The sequence below is a fragment of the Somniosus microcephalus genome, chromosome 23 (assembly GCF_052327205.1).
Source record: "Somniosus microcephalus isolate GS21.2 chromosome 23, FLI_Smic_1.0, whole genome shotgun sequence".
NCBI lineage: Eukaryota > Metazoa > Chordata > Chondrichthyes > Squaliformes > Somniosidae > Somniosus > Somniosus microcephalus.
In genome coordinates this window covers 14,399,786-14,426,406 of record NC_141009.1, presented here as the reverse complement: position 1 = coordinate 14,426,406, position 26,621 = coordinate 14,399,786, and the positions used below count along the sequence as shown (strand labels likewise).

At 47.1% G+C, this 26,621-nt stretch overlaps 1 protein-coding gene across 1 annotated transcript in view; it reads right to left on the bottom strand.

The window, feature by feature from the left end:
• Positions 1 to 17,953, bottom strand: part of LOC147101672 (adenylate kinase isoenzyme 1-like) — a 191,884-nt gene extending 173,931 nt beyond the window's left edge. The window contains exons 1-2 of the mRNA XM_085965447.1: positions 17,870 to 17,953; positions 17,422 to 17,605 (exon numbers count right to left, since the gene is read on the bottom strand). Coding sequence (XP_085821573.1) covers positions 17,422 to 17,605; positions 17,870 to 17,907 — 222 coding nt within the window. The 5' untranslated portion in view covers positions 17,908 to 17,953. The remainder of the gene's footprint in view (positions 1 to 17,421; positions 17,606 to 17,869) is intronic.
• Between the last annotated feature and the right edge of the window lie 8,668 nt (positions 17,954 to 26,621).

Sequence of the window (26,621 nt, the reverse complement as noted above, 5' to 3'; positions counted from 1 at the left end):
ATCCGCCAGCTTGCCGCCATTCCTCCAGCCACCACTGCCACTCCCCCAGTGGAGCTGCCAGGAGCTGCTGCAGCGACTGATGCTGGCCAGCCACAGCTGCAGCAATCAACAGCCGCCCGCTCGACGGCCAGACCTCGACTAGGCCGACCCCCAAGGGCATCTGCCGTCACGACATGTGCCCCTCGGGAGCCTGCCCCCAGCCTTGCAGCAGCCAATGGCCTTACTTTGAGGCGGAGCAGCAGGGCGGGCAGGGGCCACCCAAAGATGGCCAAGGCATCGCCCTAGCGGGCCAAATAGTCGAATGTGTGGCCATTTATGTTTGTTTCTTGAGGCCGAGAATTGGATGTTTGTTTTTTGAAGGCCGATGATGTGATGTTTGTTTTGGACGAAGGCCGAGAATGACGGCCATTTTAGTTGCCCTATTTTGTTAATCCTCCCCAGGTTGTGGGAGCGAGTAATGTGTTTGAGTGTTTTTTGGGGGTTTCCTCTGTTTTTGGTTTTCATGTGGGAAGGGCCCAGAGTTTGTACAATAAAGCATTTTATTTATTCACATTGTCCATGTTTGATCTTTGAAGTGTTTGTTGCCTTAACCGGCTGAGGGCTTGCGGAGCGGCTGCAATCATGTTCTATCATTGGCACAAGCCATTCCCTGACAGGGGGCTTAGAAGTGACGTTCAATAAGCCGACGACGGGCGGCCCTTGGACCTTGTGCGTCCCTCCTGGGCTGGTACTCCTCGTCCTCGTCGTCCTCATGCTCCTCCTGCTCCTCCTCCTGAGGTGGTGGTCCAACGTGAGGTGGCAGTGCCTGAGTCCTGCGGATAGCCAGGTTGTGCAGCATGCAGCAAACGATGACGAATTGGGAGACCCGATCCTGCGAATACTGGAGGGCTCCCCCGGAGCAGTCGAGACAGCGGAACCGTTGCTTGAGCACGCCGATTGTTTGTTCTATGAGGCTCCTCGTCGCTTGATGGCTCTCGTTGTATGCCTCTTCAGCAGGGGTCGTGGGCGCGCGGAGCGGGGTCATGAGCCAGGTACACAAAGGATAGCCTTTGTCCCCGATAAGCCATCCTCTTGGGGGAGGCTGTGCCTGGAACATGTCAGCCACAGTTGTCTGTCGCAGGATAAAGGCATCGTGGCTGCTGCCTGGAAAGCGGGCATTGACAGCTAGGATGCGCTGCCTGTGGTCACACACCAGCTGTACATTGAGGGAATGGTAGCCCTTCCGGTTGCGGTAATCCTCGGCATGCTCAAGAGGTGCCCGCAAAGCCACATGCGTGCAGTCAATGGCGCCCTGCACCATGGGGAAGCCCGCTATTCTTGCAAACCCCACTGCACGCTGCTGCTGCTTGTCCAGGGTCATGGGGAAGGAGATGAATTGATGTCTCCTTCTGAAAAGGGCTTCGGTCACCTGGCGGATGCAGCAATGCACGGCGAACTGGGAGATGTTAGCGATGTCCCCAGTAGCGGATTGGAAGGAGCCGGAGGCATAGAAGTTGAGAGCCACCGTCACCTTCACTGCCACCGACAGAGACGTCCTGCGCATCAGCTGTGGCTGCAAATCTCTCTGAAGCAGCCGGCAGATGTCTGTAACCACCTCCCTTCGGAATCGCAGCCTCCTAACACACATCGCGGCAGACATGGTCAGATAGGAGGTCTGCTGGCGGTATACCCTGCGTGGGTAAGGCCTCAGTTGGCGACGCCTGTTGCCCCCTCTGCGTCTAGCCAGGGCTGCCACTCTCTCACGGCGTCTGTAAGCCCTTCTGGCATAAGGCTGAAATTCAGCGTTGCCACCCAATGCAGCCCCCATTATATGCTGGCAAACACTGAGCTCTGAATGAAGGCTACGATCATTGGTAAGCTCTGGCCTGAGCCAAAAATACCTGTCCAAGTGTTGGTCCAAACCAGTAAACTCTCCTCCTTGGTCTCTGTCCAAAAAACCGTTGCACAAGAGTGAATGCTGCAAAATGGCTGGCCTTTATACTGCTGGGTAAGTGCCCTTTAATTAGCGCTCCCCCCGGCCCGGCTGGCCTGTGTACCGTTCCACTTCACAGTCGCTCGGGACGCCCGGCGCACAATGGGCCGGCGCGAGTGAAGTTCCGGTTTGGGGCGCACAAAGGGCGTTGCACTATTAAATGACATCATGATCTGCGCGCGCAGCAGGGCGCGCGCTAAGACTTTGCGCCGGCGCTAAATGTGTCCTGAAGTTGGGGAGAGGCGCAGATCGCGCTGCGCCCGGGCGATAAGCGCCTAGCGCTCGAGATCTACTCCCCCTAAGGCGCTAACGGCTGGCGCGCCCAACTGAATTTCTAGGCCTTTGTGTCCTCCTCACAACTTGCTTTCCCACCTATCTTTGTATCATCAGCAAATTTGGCTACAGTGCACTAGGTCCCTTCATCCAAATCATTAATATAGATTGTAAATAGTTGAGACCCCAGCACTGATCCCTGTGGCACCCCACTAGTTACAGTTTTCCAACCTGAAAATGATCCATTTATCCCGACTCTCTGTTAGTTAACCAATCCTCTATCCATGCTAATATATTACCCCCAACACCGTGAGCCCTTATCTTGTGCAGTAACCTTTTATGCGGCACCTTATCGAATGCCTTCTGGAAATCCAAATACACGACATCTACTGGTTCCCCTTTATCCACCCTGCTCGTTACATCCTCAAAGAACTCCAGCAAATTTGTCAAACATGATTTCCCTTTCATAAAACCATGTTGACTCTGCTTGATTGTATTATGATTTTCTAAACGTCCTGCTATTACTTCCTTAATGATGGGTTCCAGCATTTTCCCAATGACAGATGTTACGCTAACTGGTCTATAGTTTCCTGCTTTCTGTCTCCCTCCTTTCTTAAATAGGGGAGTTACATTTGCGGTTTTCCAATCTGCTGGGACCTCTCCAGAATCCAAGGAATTTTGGTGGATTACAACCAACGCATCCACTTCTTTTGTTGAGTGAGGGATAAGTGTTGACCAGGACACCGGGGTGAACTCCCCTGCTCTTCTTCAAAATAGTGCCATGGGATCTTTTACGTCCACCTGAGAGAGCAGACGGGGCCTCGGTTTAATGTCTCATCTGAAAGACGGCACCTCCGACAGTGCAGCGCTCCCTCAGCACTGGCACTGGGAGTGTCAGCCTAGATTTTTGTGCTCAGGTCTCTGGAGTGGGACTATGAATCCACAACCTTCTGACTCGGAGGCGAGGGTGCTGCCCACTGAGCCACGGCTGTTCATCTCAAGTGGAGCAGAGAAGGTCTCACTCAATATCTCGGGCTGGGGGAGTAAGGCAAATAGCCAGGATTCCAGCCAGTGATACCCTTGCTGATGTGTGAGGCAAGGGCAGGATTAGGCTCTGCAGTGACACAGTCCAGCCACACACATGAAGAATGACTACTTGGGACTTGTACTGGAGGACCATACCCTTGTACGGATCAGCACCCTTCACCAGGTGAAGGAAGTAAAGGAGAAAAAATGCGATTGGGGAAAAAGAAAATCCTCTTCCGTTCACAGCTGTGTGCTCCGGTCCAATAGTGACCTAAACCGTGTTCTAGTAATGACAGGGACCTCTTGCAGATGTACCACTGACAAGGGAAATTCAACACCACAGTGACACCAGATTGTGGTATGACCCTGATATGTGACCAAGACTTCCTGCTGACAGTTTTACCCTACATGGGTTCGTGTTGCAGAAGAGTGCTGATTAGCAAGGGTGTTAAGTGACAGCCTTCTCCATGCAGCCTGCACAATTGACAAAAAAAAACCCACGGAGTCAACTTATAGCTTCTGCAAGGATTCCAGTGTCTTGTGGGGAAGAGAATATCTACACACGTGCCTTGCTAGTACATGTTACCCCGTTTTCTCCCCATGGCGCACATCATGGGATGAGGACTACTGCTCGGGTGGAAGATAAACACTAGCATGGACTGGTTGGGCCGAATGGCCTGTGTCCATGTTTTAATTTCTATGTATTTATGGGGGGAGACCATTCACATTTCTGCTTTTGCTAACTCTTTCCACACCTGAAATATGCCAATCTTCCCAAGGGTTCAGGCTGGAGCCCAGCTCCCTGTTCTTTGCCAGTGTCTTTCTATACTTGAATATCAGAAAGGATGGCCCAGGGAACTTCCTGTGATGGTGCCCAGCCTCTGCTCAACACCACCCCTCCCACCCCATCCCTACTAGTCCTTTAGTGACACACCATGGTAGGACAGAGAAAGGATTTCTCTGTGCACAAGGTCTGGTAGAATCGTATATAAAGGATGGGTTTATGGTTTTGCTATACTTCGTACCTAGAAGAAACCTTCACCCAATGTGTGGGAAGTCACGGTTGCAGACAACAAATTTACGTGGCATTGAACACAGTGCTGTCTATGGAGCATTATTTCCATTATTTTCTATATTTCACCTTATGATTCCCAACCATAGAGCCAGTTGCAGGAGTCAGTGGCTGGAATTACATCAACTGTAATGATTTACAAAGTTTACTCATTGTCAGGTGACCACGTAGGTGTGTGTGTGTGTAGGTGTGTGTGTGTGTGTGTGTAGGGGTGTGTGTGTAGGGGTGTGTGTGTAGGGGTGTGTGTGTAGGGGTGTGTGTAGGGATGTGTGTGTAGGGGTGTGTGTAGGGATGTGTGTGTAGGGGTGTGTGTAGGGGTGTGTGTGTAGGGGTGTGTGTGTAGGGGTGTGTGTGTAGGTGTGTATGTGTAGGGGTGTGTGTGTAGGGGTGTGTGTGTAGGGGTGTGTGTGTAGGGGTGTGTGTAGGGGTGTGTGTGTAGGTGTGTGTGTGTAGGGGTGTGTGTGTAGGGGTGTGTGTGTAGGGGTGTGTGTGTAGGGATGTGTGTGTAGGGGTGTGTGTAGGGGTGTGTGTAGGGGTGTGTGTCTGTGTGTGTGTAGGGGTGTGTGTCTGTGTGTGTGTATGAGTGTGTGTCTGTTTGTAGGCGTGTGTAAATGTGTGTCTGTGTGTGTGTCTGTGTGTGTGTGTCTGTGTCTGTGTGTGTGTCTGTGTGTGTGGGGTGTGTAAATCTGATAGATTAGCTTTGATCTCCTATGGATACTCTCTATAATCTCCAGCAGTCCTGGTGATCTAAAGAGTGTAATGATATGCCAGTTTGAGTATGAGAATTGAGAGCCATCCTTTTAACGCCAGTAAGTGCTGTACCAATATTGCAGTTAGGAAACTGGTTAGATCCAAATTGAAGTCAGTCAATCGGTAAGGAGTAATTTGTAAATTGGCAGAGAGCAGTTGTATGCTGCAGAGTTGTACAGGAAGTAAATAAATCAATCAATGTTGAATTGTTAGGAATCCTCACGTAACAAAAGGAAATGCCAGCAGGGAGTAGAAGAGGGTAAGTGTCCAATCACTGGCTGTTTAATGGAGGGGGAGAGCGGAAGTGAAGATTGTATTTGTGTTTCTCCATGGGCCAGAGAAGTACCGATACCCATTGGAATTATTGGGATCAACTCAAGTTTAACAAATACACTGGGAGACCAAAATGAGAGGATGTTCGAAACCTCAAAATGACTTCATTCGAAGCAAGGTGCTAACACTTCACCATTACATGGTCAAACATTAATTATCTGCACATTTAGCCCACGTTATCTGCCCTGGATGCTAATCCTCAGTTGCATGGCAGCAAACCACATGAGCAGCCTATTGAATGGTCTGCCACATGACTCCACTCACTGCGCTGATATTTAGGTAATCCTTACAGACACCATTTTATTTCCTGCAGAGAAAAAGTTAGAAATACTGGTTGACGTGAAGCTGCGCTGAATGATTGGCCTTTCTCATTCGAATATTTCAAATCATTCTATCACGGGCCTTCACTGAACCGTGTCTGTTGAGAGAGCGACTCTTTCCTGAGGTGGCATAAAGCTGGGAAATGTTGTTAGTCAGCTGAAAACAGCTGTACAACTTACATATAAATGAGAGTCTCCCCTGGAGGGATTCTGTTTAAATCCGTACACAGAGCACCCTGTTAAAGGTGGCAGTGGTACCCACACTGGAGAGGGTTTTTTTATTGTTCCTGTTGGGTGGCAGGCCAATTTGAGAGCATCCACAGGCAGCTCTATGAGATTGGATGTCTCACTGATTTGATCCTAGTGTCAGCTGTGGCTCATGTTGGCAGCACTCTCGTCTCTGAGTCAGAAGACTGCGGGTTCATAGTCCCACTCTAGATACTTCAGTACAAAATCTAGGCTGACAATCCCAGTGCAGTGCTGAGGGAGCGCTGCACTGTCGGAGGCGGTGTCTTTCGGATGAGACGTTAAAACGCAGGCCCCGTCTGCCTCGCAGGTGGACGTAAAAGATCCCGTGGCCACTATTATGAAGAAAAGCAGGGGAATTCTCCCCGGTGTCCTGGGGCCAATATTTATTCCTCAATCAACATCACTAAAACAGATTATCTGGTCATTATCACATTGCTGTTTGTGGGAGCTTGCTGTGCACAAATTGGCTTCTGCGTTTCCCGCATTACAACAGTGACTACACTTCAAAAGTACTTCATTGGCTGTAAAGTGCTTTGAAACATCCTGAGGTCATGAAAGGTGCTATAGAAATGCCAGTCTTTCTTCCTAGTGGTGTTGGGACACAATAATACATCTTGAAATGGTGCTGTGTTGGATAGACAGTAAAATAAACAGCCAGGGTAATAATTCCTTTGAACTTGTGTGTCCAAGTGATAACTTTCCAGGTGTGGACCCTCCTGGTGGCTCAGTAGGTAAAGGCAGTCAGACTGAGTCACACAGACCAGGAGGGTGATTCCCTGTCTGAGTTGAGTCAGCTGATCCCAACTTGGGTGGCAATACGGTGCTACAATTGGGCTCAGTGGTCCTAGGTCAGGGAGGGAAATATCAGCCAGAGCCCACCACCACAACCACCCCCCACCCCCCACCACCACCAGCACCACCACTGCTTCCCCTCCAGATGGTTGTTGGTTGAGGACAGGATTGAGCTTGGCTCAAACATGGTCAAACAGCCTCTTCTTGACACCATCTGGGCTCGGTAGTCACTTGGGTGAGGTACAAAAGGGCGACTGGTGCCCCTGAGGTGTACCGGAGTTAACATCTTCCGCACAGAAAAGAAAGAAAGACTTGCATTTCCATAGCGCCTTTCACGACCACTGGACGTCTCAAAGTGCTTTACAGCCAATGAAGTACTTTTGAAGTGTAGTCACTGTTGTAATGTGGGAAACGCGGCAGCCAACTTGTGCACAGCAAGCTCCCACTAACACTTTTTTGGATTTTTTGCATTTTCTTTGCCTATTTTCCCTCCTTCTTCTACGTTCAATGTGATAATGACCAGATAAGCTGTTTTTGCGATGTTGGTTGAGGGATAAATATTGGCCAGGACACCGGGGAAAACTCCGCTGCTCTTCTTCGAAATAGTGCCCGTGGGATCTTTTACATCCACCTGAGCGAGCAGACAGGGCCTCGGTTTAACGTCTCATCTGAAAGACGGCACCTCCGACAGTGCAGCACTCCCTCAGCACTGCACTGGGAGCGTCAGCCTAGATTTTTGTGCTCAAGTCTCTGGAGTGGGGACTTGAACATAGAAGAAGGAGGGAAAAGAGGCAAAGAAAATGCAAAAAAACCAAAAACGTGTTAGTTTGAGAGAGTACTGGCAGGGAATATTATAGTTAACATTCTCAAATGATTTATTGGTTTTATCTCCCCAGCACTGACGAGTACACACCATCTGTCTGACCACTCTCCAAAAATAGGCGATTACATCCTGAAATGATTCAGTTACCATTTGTTTTCTAAGTAAGGAGTTGCAGTCTAGAGAATGACAATATCAGCAAAGGGATGATCAGGGCTTATGAAAAAATCCCTATGGAGTTGTTTTAGCAGAAAAAAGACTTGCATTTCTATAGCGCCTTTCTCGACCGCAGGACGTCCCAAAGCGCTTTACAGCCAACGAAGTACTTATTTTGAAGTGTAGTCACTGTTGTAATGTGGGAAACGCGGCAGCCAATCTGCGCACAGCAAGCTCCCACAAACAGCAATGTGATAATGACCGGATCATCTGTTTTCAGGTGTTGAGATTAGTGATTATATTTGAATGAAAAGCACAGTATTTTCGGATCCTATATTCCACTCCTCTCGAGGATGCTCTTGTTAGGGTGCAGTTGCAAAGGCAGTGGCGCTAACCACCCTCTGACAGGACACACTTCTTGGGGAGGGAGACATCACAGCCAAGCCCAATCCCGTCTTTGCCCAACATCCACACTCCGCACTTCCCACCAGGGAATGCTAGCTAGGAACCAACGGCAGCTACTCTGCGTATTTTTACATTAGTTCAGGGACACTGAAGTCAAATGCAGCAATCTCGTTACTACGGCTGAGGGGTCAGCGAACACTGAAACACTCTTTTGGACTGTACCACACCATGTTGTGAACCAACCGGCTCCGTCACCACGTGATCTTAGTACATAACAGTCCCTCGAGCCTACTCCGCCATTCAATAAGATCATGGCTGATCTTCTACCTCATCTCCACTTTCCTGCACTATCCCCATATCCCTTGATTCCCTTAATATCCAAAAATCTATCGATCTCTGTCTTGAAACGACGGAGCCTCCACAGCCCTCTGGGGTGGAGAATTCCAAAGATTCACCACCCTCTGATGAAGACATTTCTCCTCATCTCAGTTCAATGAGGAGTGTACAGGAGCAGTGCCAGGCGTACCTAAAAATGAGACCCCAACATGGGGAACCTGCAACACAGGACTATATGCATGCTAACCAATGGAAGCAGCATCCTATAGGCAGAACGAAGCGATCCCACAATCAACAGATCAGATCAAAGCTCTGTAGTCCTGCCGCATTCAGTCGTGAATGGTGGTGGACTATTAAACAACTGAGGGGAGGAGGAGGTTCCATGAACATCCCCATCCTCAATGATAGCAGAGCCCAGCATGCGAGTGCAAAAGACAAGGCTGCAGCCAGAAGGGCCAAGCGCATGATCCATCTCGGCCTCCTCCTGAGGTCCCACCATCACAGAAGCCAGTCTTCAGCCAATTCGATTCACTCCACGTGATATCAAGAAACGGCTGAGCGCACTGGATACAACAAAGGCTATCGTGCTAAAGGCTTGTGCTCCAGAACTAGCCTTACCTCTAACCAAGCTGTTCCAATACAGCTACAACATTAGCATCTACTCGACAATGTGAAAAACTGCCCAGGTATGTCCTGTCCACAAAAGACGGGAAATCCAATCCGGCTAATTACCGCCCCATCAGTCTACTCTCAATCATCAGCAAAGTGATGGAAGGTGTCGTCAACAGTGCTATCAAGCAGCACTTACTCACCAATAACCTGCTCACCGATGCTCAGTTTGGGTTCCAGCAGGACCACTTGGCTCCAGACCTCATTACAGCCTTGGGCCAAACATGGAAAAAAGCTGAATTCCAGAGGTGAGGTGAGAATGACTGCCCTTGATATCAAGGCAGCATTTGACCGAGCGTGGCATCAAGGAGCCCGAGTAAAATTGAAGTCAATGAGAATCAGGGGAAAGACTCTCCACTGGCTGGAGTCATACCTAGCACAAAGGAAGATAAGAACATAAGAAATAGCAGGAGGAGTAGGCCACTTGGCCCTTCGAGCCTGCCCCACCATTCAGTAAGATCATGGCTGATGTTGTACCTCAACTCCACTTTCCTGCACTATCCCCATATCCCTTGATTCCCTTAATATCCAAAAATCTATTGATCTCTATCTTGAATATACTCAACGACTGAGCCTCCACAACCCTCTGGGGTAGAGAATTCCAAAGATTCATCACCCTCTGAGTGAAGAAATTTCTCCTCATTTCAGTCCTAAATGGCCGACCCCTTATTCTGAGACTGTGACCCTGGTTCTAGACTCCCCAGCCAGGGAAACACCCTCCCTGCATCTACCCTGTCAAGCCCTGTAAGAATTTTGTACGTTTCAATGAGATCACCTCTCATTCTTCTAAACTCTATAGAATATAGGCCTGGCCTACTCAATCTCTCCTCATAGGACAATCCCCCCATCCCAGGAACCAGTCTGGTGAACCTTTGTTGCACTCCCTCTATGGCAAGTATATCCTTCCTTAGGTAAGGAGACCAAAACTGTACACAATACTCCAGGTGTGGTCTCACCAGGGCCCTGTATAGTACGTTTTGAAATTATTGTATAGTTTTCTTGGTAGCACTTCCAAGATCACGGTTTGTACCGTTAATCATCATTTGCTAAAACCCAACACAACTCTTCTGTGCAGTCTTTAGAATTAAAAGAATTTAAACACATGCCCATTATGTGTGGAATTGCCTGAACTACATTGCAGGTGAGAACCAGGTTAGTCAAAACACCCTACTTTTTCTTTAACAGCTGCCATGTTAATCACAATTAAAAATCAGAAAAATTTGTTTCTATTTCTGCCTTTGTCAACACTGCATAACATGCGTTAGAATCTGAGCAGCAGCAATCCGCTCTCTCAAAGTGTGAGGCCTCACACACCTGACCAGCAAATGGCTACTAACTGTGATCACTATTTCCTTTCAATAAATATGCCATTGCTCACATGAGTTCAGTGGAGTTAGCCGTGGCTCAGTGAGCAGCACTCTTGTCTCTGAGTCAGAAGGTTGTGGGTGCAGGCCCCACTCCATAAGACTTGAGCACAAAAATCTAGGCTGACACTCCAGTGCAGTGCTGAGGGAGTGCTGCACTGTCGGAGGTGCCGTCTTTCGGATGAGATGTTAAACCGAGGCCCCGTCTGCACTCTCGGCTGGATGTAAAAGATCCCACGGACACTATTTCAAAGAAGAGCAGGGGATCCCTGGCCAATATTTATCCCTCAACCAACATCACTAAAACAGATTATCTGGCCATTTACCACGTTCCTGTTTGTGGGAACTTGTTGTGCAAAAATTGGCTGCCGCGTTTCCCACATTATTATGGTGATTACTCTCAAAAAGTACTTAATTGGCTGTAAATCGCGTTGGGACACCCTGAAGTCGTGGAGGGCGATATAGAAATGACAGTCTTTCTTTCTTTTTTTGATTTCAGTTTCTATCACTCACTGATCCCTGGGCCTGTGAGCGTTACCTGTGTTTTTTATGTAGAGAATGGTCATTTTTTTAATAAAGTGTAAAGGTTTGCACATTCTCCCCGTGTCTGCGTGGGTTTCCTCCGGGTGCTCCGGTTTCCTCCCACAGTCCAAAGATGTGCAGGTTAGGTTGATTTGGCTATGATAAATTGACCTTTAGTGTTAGGGGATTAAATACATGGGTTTACAGGGATAGGGTGGGATATGTGTCGGTGCAGGCTCGATGGGCCGAAATGGCCTCTATCTGCACTGTAGATTCTGTGATCCTGTGATCCTGTGACAGTTCAAGAGGCTTTTTCAAGTGCACACTGTCTTGTGCGAGAATTATAAGGGATTACAACAGAGTCTTACAGTAAGGGTGGAGTGCAAATCATGAGAGTGTTATAAACAGAGCCACTGTGTCTCTGTGACTGAATAAATCAAATTCCATTTTTATTACAGTACGTGGGATTTTTGAAATTCTTACTTGTGTTTCGGGGAAGCACATTCCAGGATTCCATAAGTTTACAATTAGACCCATCGGTTCATAGTGACCGAGTATTACAGGATTTTCACTGGTATTTGGGGGCTCTTGGTATCTGTAATCATTACCGAGGTTAAAATGCAAGCGGTTTAACGAGAGAATGGCGGACGATTCTCCTAGTATCTTGGCAAACATTCCCCTCTCAACAATTACCACTAAAAAGAACAGATGAGCTGTTCATTCTGTTTGTGGGACCTTGCTGTGTGCAGAATGCCTGCTGCATTTATCAACATAATAAGAGCCACTGCACTCCCAAGAGTGTATGAAGAGCCTTGAGATGTTCGGAAGGGGCTACTGAAATATTTCATCCTGAATGTTTGGTCAAAGAAACAGGAAAAGTCACAGCCTGGCCCCGATTTTTAACTCCAGGGGGATTACCCGCTCAGGCCCGAGTTAAAATTACTGTCGGGTCTCAATGATGTCATCGAGCCGCAACACGCACATGTAAAGAAGGACCCTGTTGGCTCCGGGCGGGTGTCCTTGCTGCCTGCTCAGGGAGAGTCGGTTCAAATTGCAGATGTTGCGATCATGGCAGTTTTCGGACAGGTGAGAGCCAGGGTGATTTTAACCGCCCGCACACCAGGTTCCCGCTGAGCGAGTAAGGGTTAAAATCTGGCTCACTCAGTCCTGAAACGGGTTAAACAGGATTAAGTTTCACTTGAATTTCCTTCAGTGAATAGATAAGACTTCCTCGATCCTTATTAAACTGCACACCAGCAAACCAGGGAAGGAAAAATGTGGTGCATTATGATCTATGCAAACACAAACAGCTGCACGCTTGGCATGACATCAGAATGAAAATGCACAATTTAGCTATTAACCCCCAGTCTCAAAAATCTGTTGCCGATTATTACATGTTATGTTATTATTAAAACAATATCAAAATTATTTAAATGACATCATATGTGCCATATAAACATTTTTTTAATCTGTCAGCTAATCTGTTTCCTTCTCAATTTTTGTCCTTCCCCTATCACAGAATCACAGAATCCCCACAGTGCAGATAGAGGCCATTTCGGCCCATCGAGCCTGCACCGACACATATCCCACCCTATCCCCGTAACCCCACGTATTTAATCCCCTAACACTAAGGGTCAATTTATCATAGCCAAATCAACCTAACCCGGTAATGGGAGATCCCCTTGTGCGAGCTGCTGTGATGTCAACAGGCTGTCTAAGCAGCCAGTCAGAAGGCAGAATTCTCACAGACAGCGAACCAGGAAGTGAATAAGCTCTTAAAATTCTAAGGGTGAAATATTCGGTTGGTTAGCGCCTCCCGTTAGTGCCTCGCGGGGGCGGCGCTAACGGGGCGCTAGGAACTTAATGCCCGAGTGCGGCAATTTCAGCGCCGCTCGCGAAATTGACCAGTCATTTTGTTGCGGCGGCGCTAAACACTACCGCCACGATCTCCTGCGCCCGCAGATCGTGATGTCAGTCAAGCGCGCAACGCCCTGGTAGCGCCCCGGACCAGATATTGAGTCGCTCTCCCCTGCCTTTCCGCCTGCCGCAAGGAACGACAGGTAGAGGGGAACGTTTTCAAGTTGGGAAGGGGCTGGGAGAGCGCTATTTAAAGGCGGGCACTTCCTGCCTTTTCTTGTCGGACAAATTTTTGGTTTTAACGCTGTCCTAAGGAGTTTTGGTCTTCAGCACCACTTTCGAGGTTCCTAAGTGCCGAGCTCTTTCCCTGGGCCTATCCATTAATTGCTTTTGAGGTCTCTCCAGGCCGAAATTCAAGGCTGCAGTGAGCAGGGTGTGGCTGGCCAGCAAGATGGCCCCTCCCCTTTAAGAACTGGACGGCGCCAGTCTCTCTGGCTTCCATGGTAACGGACATCACCTGAGCTTCGGTAGCATTGCGAGGTAGCGCCTCGCTCCCTGACATTTGCGCCTTAAGAGAGGTGTGTAGCGCCTGATTTAGCGCTCAAATCACCTCCAGGGGCGATAGAGGCGAATTTTGCAATCGGAAGTGATAATTAGCGTCGGGCGCTAAACTTTGTGCCCAGCTGATATTAGCGCCCCCAAAATGGGCGACACCAAATTTTTCCCCCTAAGTTTTTAAAAAAGCTAGAGAGGGAAAAAAGAAAGATTGGGGCTCTCACGTGTGGAAAAGGCAAACCTGAAATAACGGTGGACAAACTTTAAAAAAAAAATGTTAAAAACATTTTTTTGAAAAGTTTCTTAAAAATTGTAATTTTTTTTTTAATGGACAAATTTCACACTGCACAAAATTAAAATTGGTTTTCCAGGCCCTTAATATTTGTTTAGTCATAATAATGCTGTCAAAACTCCAGTTACGCCGAATCCCTTTTGTGTCTAACTTTTAGTGGGGAATTTAACAGCGTAATTACAGCGGAAGAGCCGAGGATTTTGTCGGTTTCCCTGATTTGAGTGATTTCACTGATTGCCGGCTCTGTGGGATGGAGTTGGGGGAGGTGGGGGGGGGCACAGCGCAGCCTGTTGCGGAGCTGTCAGCGACTGACCACAACTGCTGCCAGTTCGCTCCGACCGCACATCCCAGGCCATTTTCTCCGCTCTCCCCTGACCCCCGGCGGCTCTTGCTGAGGTAGGACTCCGTGGGCACTCGCAGCCCTCTCCACCTGGCCTAGTTGGCTGCTCTTCATGCGTGAGCCTAGACGCTGGGTGAACTATTTCATATGATGGGGGACATCACGGCTGAGTTCGCACCTGACACGCGCGCACGCACATACCTTCCTGCAGGTGTCAATGGAGAGCAAGAATCTGGGCCACCCTCTGAGTGAAGAAATTTCTCCTCATCTCAGTCCTAAATGGCCGACCCCTTATCCTGAGACTGTGAGCCCTAGTTCTAGACTCTCCAGTCAGGGGAAACAAACTATCAACATCTACCCTGTCAAGCCCTCTAAGAATTTAATACATTTCAATTAGATCACCTCTCATTCTTCTAAACTCCAGAGAATATAGGCACATTCCACTTGTGTGTCAGCTGTGGCAGTGGGCAGCACTCTCGCCTCTGAGTCAGAAAAGTTGTGGATTCAAGTCCCATTCCAGAGACTTGAGCACAAAAATCTAGGCTGACACTCCACTGCAGTACTGAGGGAGTGCTGCACTGTCGGAGGTGCCGTCTTTAAGAGGAGATGTTAAACCGAAGCCCTGTCTGCTCTCTCAGGTGGATGTAAAAGATCCCACGGCCACTATTTCAAAGAAGAGCAGGGGGAGTTCTCCCCCGTGTCCTGGCCAATATTTATCCCTCAACCAACATCACTAAAACAGATTATTTGGTCGTTATCACATTGCTGTTTGTGGGAGCTTGCTGTGTGCAAATTGGCTGCCGTGTTTCCTACATTACAACAGTGACTACACTCCAAAATACATCATTGGCTGTAAAGTGCTTTGGGACGTCCAGTGGTCATGAAAGGCGCTATAGAAATGCAAGTCTTTCTTTAGTCTCTCCTCATAGGAGAGCCCTTTCATCCCAGGAATTAATCTAGTGAACCTTCGTTGCACCCCCTCTAAAGATAGTTTGTCATTTTGTCTGTGACTTCTATATTCGGGTGAGTAATGAAGTTTGTATGACATTCTCAAGCAGCTTCTGCTTTTGTAGCCATTGCCAGGAAACTATCATTTTTACAATCTGATCTCTAATTGCCATTCAATATTTCAGTTCATTTTAATATACAAATTACCTTTTTAAAAATGTATTAAATAAACCTGAAGGAAAATCCTCACAGATTAGGACCTGCACTTTATGACTGCCTTATAACGCACTCCCACTTTTCACATGTAGAGGTTGGCCGACATGAGCAATAACATGTATGCAAGTACAATCGGCCACATAATAATTAACGAGTTCTCCAGAGCTTCCTATTGGTCTCTCCCACCAGGGTGGAACCTCTTTTCCTGTTCTTAAGTATATTGTCACATCTCCTTGACAAAAGCGACAAGATAATGACTGCTGTGTGAATGTGGTTTTACCATTATTTGGCTACTCTAAGCTCACTCCATCCTTAAAACAGCCGCTTCCGAAATCTCCATCCCCAGTGTCACGTTAACGACAGGTTCAATTCCCAGCCACTACACAAACTCTAGTACTTTTTTTTTTAAAACACATTATTTATGATTGTTTACCGTATATAAGATAACCCACGTTCAAGATGATCCACCCAAAATTTCACCCAGAAGTCTGGAATAATATCCCTGACATTACATAAGACAAGTGCTAACACTACAAATCTGCTCATCTTCATGCTGTTTAGTGTCCAGAAATACACCACCACCTCACCCATCTTTCTCACATCAATCTGTGTATTCCTATCTACTGTTGATCCTCCAGCACTGTGAAACTTAAATGGCAGCATTCCTGACTTAAGTCTTGGCTCTCTCTCTCTCACTGCTGATTTTAAATCAGAGAATCATGGAATCGTACAGTGCAGAAGGAGGCCAGCCGGCCCATTGTGCCTGTGCCGGCTCTTTGAAAGAGCTCACAATTAGTCCCGCTCCCCCCCGCCCTTTCCCCGTAGCCCTGCAAATGTTTCCTTTTCAAGTATGGAACCAATTCTTAATGGGACTGAATCTGCTTCCACCACCCTTTCAGACAATGCATTCCAGATCATAACAACTGGCTGAGTGAGAGAATGCCACGTCACCTGGCCGGCACCAATGGCAGGGCTGTGGGGCAAGCGTATGGGTTGTGGGGCTAATTGGGGATGGCTCTTTCAAAGAGCAGGCATGGGCAGGATGGGCCGAATGGCCTCCTCCTGTGCTGTATCATTGAGATTTGTCCCAACAATGTCAACAGTGGTGCTAACTCCGCCATCTACAAAACCGCCCAAGGATCTTGCAAGATGCTTTCGAAGACTGGCCGAACATGCATAGGACAAATCCAAAACTCGAATGATTATTACGCTTATAAGAGATGCAAATTTTTGATTCTTCTGGAAAAAGGTGACAAAAAGTAGAAGGATCCATTTTGCCTTGCAGTTAAATTAGTAACTTAATTAGGAACGGTCCCAGATTTATAATGAAGGGAGGAGGCCTCTGTATAAAATATATATTTCACATCCAAATACTGTACGGGCTCCCGGTTAAGCAGCGCCTCAATTTCAAAATTCTCATCCCTGTTTTCAAATCCCTCCATGGCCTCGCCCCTCCCTATCTCTGTAATCTCCTCCAGCCCCACAACCCCCCGAGATATCTGCGCTCCTCTATTTCTGTCCTCTTGAGCATCCCTGATTAAAATTGCTCAACCATTGGTGGCCGTGCCTTCTGTTGCCTGGGCCCTAAGCTCTGGAATTCCCTCCCTAAACCTCTCTACCTCTCTTTCCTCCTTTAAGATGCTCCTTAAAACCTATCTCTTTGACCAAGCTTTTGGTCACCTGCCCTAATTTATCCTTGGTTGGTTGGGTGTCAAATTTTTTGTCTTAAAATACTCCCGTGAGGCGCCTTGGGACGTGTTACTACATTAAAGGCGCTATATAAATACAAGTTGTTGTTGTTGTGCACAGATAACCCAGTACTCTAAAGAGTTAAAAAAAAATCCACTACCCCATCACAGAGGGATCTTCCTCTCCCCCCTCGAACTGCAAATGCCAGCGAGAATCACTTGCCTAGATATACAGGTTTCACCACATTGTGCAACACAGCCCTTCCAACACCTGCTGATCCCGACAGTCAGTTTCAGGGGAGGGGGTGGGAGGGAGGTATCAAAAAAAAAGTCATGAAAAATTCTGCCTTCATTTGCAGCATTGTACAAATCAGAGCGAGATCCGCCTTGCTGAATGTGAACTAAATGAAGAATCCCCTCTTCTCTCCCCCCCCCCCCCCCCCCCCGCTCTCTGCCACGTTCTTACCTCGAACAGCCGAGGTATCTCCCTTTTTGAAAGGTAATCTTTGGCATCGCTGGAGTTCATCCCGGACCATGTAGCCAGGTGGATCAGTCCTGAAACTGACCAGCGGAACTGACCCGAGTCAGTGTTGTTGTTGTTGCTGCTGCTGCCAGTGGTGCCCGCGTCTCCGTCTTGCATCCAGCCTGCTCTACACACACACAATGCAGCATTAAAGTCTCAAGTGTTATGGACACGAAACCTTTGTATAAAATCGACTCGAACCTTTCTCTCACAATATATATATTTAAAAAACACCCGGATCAGGAAGAAACGGCTGTCAAACCAAACATCTTCGCAATCCTGATTATCTCCCGTGCTTTGAGCAGTTCCACGACTCCCCTGCAAGTTTTCTCCCCGCAGCTTACTGTATCTCTCTCCCAGCCTTGCACAACTGATAAGGCTGCTAGTTTACCTGGGTGTTTTTCTCTCTCTCTGTCCTTCCCTCTGCATCTACCACTAGGAGCTGAAGGCACGTACAGACGCCCGCATGTTGGGTTTATTATTGTCTTGATGGCCGGTGGGCTGAGTGAGTGAGACTCCTTGTGCTGTGTGTTTGTATGTGTCTCTCTCTCTATCTCTATCCAGGGTCCAAATGCACGCCTTGTTTCTGTCCAACCTGAAATCAACATTGACAGCGGCTTTCACTGGCCGGGGTGAAATTTGCAAATTTCAACGTCGTGGTTTTCTTCGATAATAAGAGGGATATTTTTGAATATGTCACTTCTCCTGTGGCTCTGTGGTTAGCACCCTCACCTCTGAGTCTAGAAGGTTGTGGGTTTCATAGTCCCACTCCAGAGACTCCAGCACAGCAATCTAGGCTGACACTCCAGTGCTGTGCAGAGGGAGTGCTGCACTGTCGGAGGTACCATAAAATCCGAGGCCCGGTCTGCTCTCTCAGGCGGATGTAAAAGATCCCAATGCCACTATTTTGAAGAAGAGCAGGGGAGTTTTCTTTGGTGTCCTGGGCCAATATTTATCCCTCAACCAACATCACAGAAACATTATCTGGTCATTATCACATTGCTGTTTGTGGGAGCTTAGATATATTTCTTAAGGCTAAAGGGATCAAAGGATATGGAGAGAAGGCAGGAACAGGGTACTGAGTTTGGATGATCAGCCATGATCTCATTGAATGGCAGAGCAGGCTCGAGGGGCCGAATGGCCATCAATGGGGCTGTGGTGGAAAGGGTGGACAGCTTTAAGTTCCTCGGAGTCCACATCACGGAAGACCTCTCCTGGTCCCTCAATACCTCCTCTCTGGTGAAGAAGGCCCAGCAGCGCCTATATTTCCTAAGGAGGCTGAAGGGATGTAACCTGTCACCCCTGATCCTCTCTAACTTTTACCGCTGCACAATAGAGAGCATCCTGACAAACTGTATCACAGTATGGTATGGCAGCTGTAGCTACTATGACCGGAAAGCCTTGCAGCGGGTAGTCAAAACTGCCCAACGCATTACCGGCACCCGGCTACCGACCATAGAGCACATATACCAGAAACGCTGTTTACGGAGGTCACGGACCATCATCAAAGACCCTACCCACCCCAGCCACAGTCTGTTCGCCCTCCTGCCATCTGGGAGACGCTACAGATGCATTCGCACCCGTACGACCAGATTTAGGAACAGCTTCTTTCCCAGGGCTGTCATCCTACTGAACTCCACAAATAAACTCTAAAGCCTGCACATCTGCCAATGCACTTTATTATGGTTATGTTTATGTTAATGTATTACAAGCCAAATGTATGTTGAATGTTTAAATGTCTTAATCTAAATGTACACTCTCGGGAGCCGCAAGCCTACATTTTGTTGGACTGCACTTGTGCACTAACAATGACAATAAAAGTTGATTTGATTTGCTCCTATCTTTTATGTTTCTATGAGCTTGCTGTGTGCAAATTGGCTGCTGCGTTCCCTACATTACAACAGTGACTATACCTTAAAAAGTACTTCATTGGTTGTAAAGTGCATTGGGACGTCCGGTGGTCGTGAAAGGTGCTATATAAATGCAAGTCTTTCTTTCCTGTACCTACAGACTCGAGTTTGTGTTTTGCTCCACAGGGACTGACCAACAAACAAGGAGCATTCCCCATGTGAGCCCAAATAATATGTGTTGGCAGGGTATTCCGGCACTAGGAGCATCACAGCCAGATCCTGCCCTCACTCAACACGTTCCAGGAGCAGTCATGAGATAGCAATCAATAGTGAAACCCTAGTCTTTTTTTCCCATTTCCTATGCTAGACAAAGAAGAAAGGACTTGCATTTATATAGCGCCTTTCATGCTCTCGGGACGTCCCAAAAGCACTTTACAGCCAATGAAGCACCTTTGAAGTGTGGTTACTGTTGTAATGTAGGAAACACGGCAGCCAAATAGCGCACAGCAAGCTCCCACAAACAGCAATGTGATAATGACCAGGTAATCTGTTTTTAGTGATGCAGATGAGGGATAAATATCGGCCAGGATATCAGGAGAGCTCCCCTGCTCTTCTTCGGAATATATTACAGATTTCCAGCATCTGCAGTATTTTGCCCTTATATAATCCAGCATATGATGACACCATTTTCATCGCCAATCACATCGCCAAGAAAAATATAACTTTCTAAAAGTATTGTGAAAAGCTAACATTGTCCCACAAGAACCATGCCTGGAAAACACTCCCACACTGCCACCTGTCCCTGGGAGGCAATATGGAGCTTTTAAGTGTCAGCTGTGGCTCAGTGGGCAGCACTCTCGCTTTCTGAGTCAGAAGGTTGTGGATTCAAAGTCCCACTCCAGAAACTTAAGTACAAAAATCTAGGCTGACACTCCAGCGCAGTACTGAGGGAGCGCTGCACTGTCAGAGATGCTGTCTTTTGGATGAGACATTAAACTGAGGCCCCGTCTGCTCTCTCAGGTGGACATAAAAGATCCCATGGCCACTATTCAGAGAAGAGCAGGGGAGTTCTCCCCGGTGTCCTGGCCAATATTTATCCCTCAATCAACATCACTAAAAACAGATGATTTAGTCACTATTCCATTGCTGTTTGTGGGAGCTTGCTGTGTGTAAATTGGCTGCCGTGTTTCCTACATTACAACAGTGACTACACTTCAAAAAAGTTCTTACTTGGCTGTAAAGTGCTTTGGGACATCTGGTGGTTTTGAAAGGCGCTATAGAAATGCAAGTCTTTCTTTTGTTTTTTTTAAAAACTGTTTTCAATAAAGGAGTTCAATGCAACACAAGCAATACAGTAACCCTGCATGATCCAAAGGTGTTTTCTGATTAAATTGATTACCAGAGTGTTGATGAACATTGGCAATCTAAGCCAATAATTTTTCATGAGTAAAATGCCACTTTAAGGAAGAACGTAAACAAAGTGTATTGTGTGGATTGGAGTTATGTTGAGGGGGATCTAAAAGCTGAGTGGATTGCCCCAGGGATCGGTGTGGAGACCCCTATTATTTCTGATTTATGTTACGCGCTAGGATTCAAACGTTCCAGTAAATAGTCCAATTTGCGAATGATACCAAACTGGGAAGGGCAGCTGAATTTGAAGAGACAGCTGGGACATGAACTAGACAAAATATGCAAGTGGATGGAACAATAGGAGGTGACATTTAATATGAAATAGTGTAAAGGGCTGAACGCAGGGAGAAAGGAACGAGTGCCGCCACATGTGCTCCGTGAATGGTGTCTAAACGGCTACCGGTGAAATCGAGAGAGATCCAGCGATTTAATAGACTCGCTGCTCAAGATGTTCAACCACTGTGGCGGCAGCAATCAACAAAGCAAATCGAGTGCTGGTCTGTACAGCCAGAACGCTGGAGCACAGGTCAGTGGGAGTCACGCTTAGACTGCACCGAGCCCTCATAAAATCACACCTTGAGCACTGTGTCTAGTCACCAATACACAAAGGAGACAGCCGAACGCTGGAGACAATGGAGTGACTTTAACCCTTTAACTCGCTCAGCAGAAACCTGGCGGGCGGGCAGTTAAAATCGCCCCGGCTCTTAACTGCCCCAAAACCGCCGTGATCGTAAGATCTGCGGTTTTAACTCGCTCTCCTGGGCGGGCAGCAAGGAAACGCTCCCGGAGCCAACAGGGTCCTTCTTTACATGTCCATGTTGCGGCCCGATGAGATCATTGTGACCCGACCGTAATTTTAACTCAGGCCTGAGTGGGGAATCCACGTGTAACAAAAAAGCCGCGAGACCGATCAGAGGACTGAGTTATGAAGAAAGGCTAGAGAAACTTGGGTTGTTCAGCCTTAAAGGGAGGTGACTGATGGTTAACTTTATAGAGGTTTATAAGATAGTTGGCGTTTTTTCTTCCCTCCCACATGGCAGCTGTCCTTCATTCTGCCAGCGCAATTCACACCTCATCTAGAGCCATCCTTTATTCCTTAACCTGTCCCATTACCACCTCCTCTCGCCTTGAATATCTCTCAATGCCTCTTTATCTCTCCTGCTTTCTATCCAATCGCTGACCTTCCCTTTTGTTCTTTCATCCCCTCCCCCATTTCCCCGCCCCTAACTTGCTTTAAAATCTATTCCTTTTCCTGCTTTTTTCCAGTTCTAACGATGGGTCTTCGACCTGAAACATTAACTCTGTTTCTCTCTCCACGGATGCTGCCCTGGCCTGCTGAGTTTTACCAGCGTTTTCTGTCGTTAATTAAGATAGCTGTTGTTGTTTTCGTATCTTCGCTCTTCCTTTGGAGAATAACGTGGAAGGATTCTCAGGCTGATTGACAGTCTACCGGGCCACGACGTAAACACACCTTCCATGGCTGTAACCATCTTTATACCAGCCAATAGGGCGGTTCGTCCTGTGTGGCAGGAGGGTTTATGGGCTCCCACGACCCACTGGACTCAAGTATTCTGATGGATGTCAACCCAGAGTTCAGAGCTCCAGTCTCCACTTGCCGGGACTGTCTGGAGTGGGGTATGAACCCTACACCTTCTAACTCAGAGGGGGCAATGCTACCACTAAGCCAAAGGCTCACTCCTATAATAAAAAGAAAGACTTGCATTTATATAGCGCCTTTCACAACAACCAGATATCCTAAAGTGCTTAATAGAGTGCTAAAAAATAGCAAAGTATTTTTTTGAAGTGTAGTCACTGTTGTAATGTAGGAAATACAGCAGCCAATTTGCACACAGCAAGCTCCCACAAGCAGCAATGTGATAATGACCAGATAACCTGTTTTCAGTGATGGATGAATATTCACCAGGATTAACTCCCCTGCTCTTCTTCAAAATCGGTTTAACGTCTGATCCGAAAGGCAGCACCTCAGCACTCGAGTATCAGCTTTGATTTTTGTGCTCGAAGTCTCTGGAGTGGGGCTTGAAACCCACAACCTTCTGATTCTCGAGGCGAGGGTGCTGCCCACTGAGCCACTGGCTAACAGTTGGACTGGTTACCAGATCACAAGACAGATACCGATGAGGAAGGCCATTTGGCCCATCACCACTCATCCATCCAGCTCCAGTCCAGCCCCCCATCCAACTGCTTCTTAAGCGATCCAGAGTTTTGCCTCCACCATTCTGCCCAGTATTCACTTCCACATGTTGATCACTCTTAGTGTAAGGGACTTCCTGATATCAGTCCTAAATTTGCCTTTGACTCCCTTCAACCTGTGTCCCCTTGTCCTACTCTCACAGTTTAATATGAAGTAGTGTTCTGAATTTACCATTTTACTATATTGTAGTAAGGTTCAATATAGGGAAGGTTCTGTTTCTGTTCTCCGTTAAGTCCACTAACCTCAGTGGCACTGCTTTTGGCCTCAGTGCCTTTTGATCTGCTGAAGAGAGCCGGCCAGCACTCCCGCTCCTCCCGGCCCCACAAAGATTCTCCCCCGCCCTCTAATTTTTTGAGCCATTTCTTGAGCGGCCACCAGCGGTCCCTTTAAGGTCCACTGGTTAGGTTGTTCGAACACCTGCTGCAAATGTGGCACAAGTTTCACCCGTTCGTATCTGAAAATTGCAAATGGGGATCCTACAGCCGGCGTAGGTCCCCTCATTTTGCATATTTGAGCTGCCTCCTGCCGGAAATAGGTGGTTGTGCTGCTCGCCCATTTCGCAGGCCTGCGTAAGAATTGCATCAGGCAGGCTTTGGGTGTCAATGGGGCGACCGGGGTCTTACCCTCCTCACCCCAATTTTCACCTGCCAGCCCGTCTTGAAGCGAGAAACAGGCTGTCGAAAATCGCCCCCCCCCCCCCCCACCCCGGCCAACACATGTCCAATCAGAAACATTGGTGGAAGCAGAAATGACAAAAAGGATATTTGAAAAGGAAAAAATATTAAAAGGGTTCAGGGAACGGGTAGGAGAATGGAACGGAGCAAATAGCTCTTTCGGAACACTGCCACAGGCAACCTGTGTTGTAAAATTCTATGGTCCTATGAATAAATCTCCCCAGCACAGTACCACAGTGAGCCAGTGCGATGAGTATTTGTGTTTGTACAAAGGATGCAATGGGCAGTAGCGTCACGTGATGTGATTTGGTCAAGCAACATACTTCAAAGTGTAACATTGTTGGAACCTTTTAGTAGATCCCAAGCTGAGCAGAAAAACAATACAGGAGCGATGGTGTGTGTGTGTGTGTGGGTGTGTGACAGGGGAAGAAAGAAAGGGAGGGAGGAAGGAAGGAAGAAAGGAATAAAGGATGAAAGGATTTGCATTTCTATAGCGCTTTCACGACCACCGGACGTCCCAAAGTGCTTTACAGCCAATGAAGTACTTTTTGAAGTGTAGTCACTGTTGTAATGTAGGAATATAGCTTCACAAAAATGGCATGGTGTCACCATTGAAAAGCATTGAATGGTGTGAAGTTGCTGTATTTGCGTGGCAGATAGGAACTAAACTCGCCACAGAAAGTTAAGTGTTGCCATTACAAGGTAAGTACCCTTTTAACGATGTGATAACTGTTAATTACTGCCAGTCAACCTCTCTGGCACTGAAAATTAACTATTACAAGTGTGGAGTCTCATTCCTTCAGGTTTTAATTGTTGTTGGAGATTTTTAAAATGTCAAATTTAAAATATTTAAACATTGTTTTTACTTTTCCTTTCGGACTCTTTTTCTTTCTCTCTTAATCCACTCTTTCTTTCCCTCCCTTTATTTCTCTTTCTGTACCTGATTTGACATTGAATTCATCTACTCTAATTTACACTCCCTGCTCAGTCCTTGCACTGTTCATTTCTCAATCCTTCAGTCTAATTGGTTATGGAGAGACCCTGTTGGTTGCCCTGTTTCCCTCGCTGCGCCATTATCAGATCGCACTTTCAGCAACTTGCCACGTAAACATTTTTAAAACCTAAATGTGCATGAGTAAGTCTAACTAACGACAGGCGGTTGTTAGATGTCCTGCTACGGCAGTAGCTGGGCCATTAATTCACTTGCAGAAGATCTGATTGGGACTTGAGGCTTTTCTAGCTCTTTCTCTAACCCCCTTCTCCCAACCCCACCCCTACCCCGCCATGGGAAAAAAAATTGTCAAATAGTTTTTCCTAAGTCATGTCTCTTTAAGAGCAATAAACTCAATGACATCATCACATCGGAGGTGAATCAATGTCTTCGAGTTCACAGGAACACAGTCACTGGTGTGGTTAACCCCAAGTCCCAGATTTACAAACAATTACCTACATTTTCCACCTTGTCACTTTTCTTTCTTTCTTTCTTTCTTTCTTTCTTTCGAAGGAGCGGTGCATCTCGGACAGCAGCTTTTGGATGTTGGCATTTAATCGCGCGTCTGCCCTTGCCTGAAGTAGTTGTACCATTTACGCTTCAATAACAGCGAGCACCATCAGCCTCAACATTATTTTGACAGCAGATTCTGGCCCAATGACTTTCAGCTCAATTGCTGTTTTTGCATCTTTTGTTCAGAAATAAAATGTTTGACAAATACATTTTCATGGAGATGGTGTCCCTTTAATTTGAATGTCTTTCAAAAAAAATCATAAGCTCCTGACAGGAGTGACTGTTAATCAGAGTGACAGTGTGCACTGATATCCTGATGGGAGTGACTGTTAATCAGAGTGACAGTGTGCACTGATATCCTGATGGGAGTGACTGTTAATCAGAGTGACAGTGTGCACTGATATCCTGACTGGAGTGACTGTTAATCAGAGTGACAGTGTGCACTGATATCCTGATGGGAGTGACTGTTAATCAGAGTGACAGTGTGCACTGATATCCTGACTGGAGTGACTGTTAATCAGAGTGACAGTGTGCACTGATATCCTGATGGGAGTGACTGTTAATCAGAGTGACAGTGTGCACTGATATCCCGACGGGAGTGACTATTAATCAGAGTGACAGCGTGCACTGATATCCTGACGGGAGTGACTGTTAATCAGAGTGACAGTGTGCACTGATATCCTGACGGGAGTGACTGTTAATCAGAGTGACAGTGTGCACTGATATCCTGATGGGAGTGACTATTAATCAGAGTGACAGCGTGCACTGATATCCTGACGGGAGTGACTGTTAATCAGAGTGACAGTGTGCACTGATATCCTGACTGGAGTGACTGTTAATCAGAGTGACAGTGTGCACTGATATCCTGATCAGAGTGACTCTTAATCAGAGTGACAGTGTGCATGGATATCCTGATGGGAGTGACTGTTAATCAGAGTGACAGTGTGCACTGATATCCTGATCAGAGTGACAGTTAATCAGAGTGACAGTGTGCACTGATATCCTGATGGTAGTGACTGTTAATCAGAGTGACAGTGCTCATTGATATCCTGATCAGAGTGACTGTTAATCAGAGTGACAGTGTGCACTGATACCCTGACGGGGGTGACTGTTAATCAGAATGACAGTGTGCACTGATATCCTTAAGGGAGTGACTGTTATTCAGAGTGACAGTGTGCACTGATATCCTGATCAGAGTGACTGTTAATCAGAGTGACAGTGTGCACTGATATCCTGATGGGAGTGACTGTTAATCAGAGTGACAGTGTGTAGAATGTTTCAACAGAATCTGATGTCAGGATAATAGAAGATTGCAACACAACATTCTCATCAGGGATTTTTGCAACTCTGACAGCCAATCACAATATTGATTTCAATCTGATACTGCTCCATATTGAGTGTGACCATGTCTATACTTCCTCATGCAGGAAATATGTCATCACGAGCTGAAGCCATGAGCGGCCCCAATTATCGGCGCAGTTAAAGCCGTGACT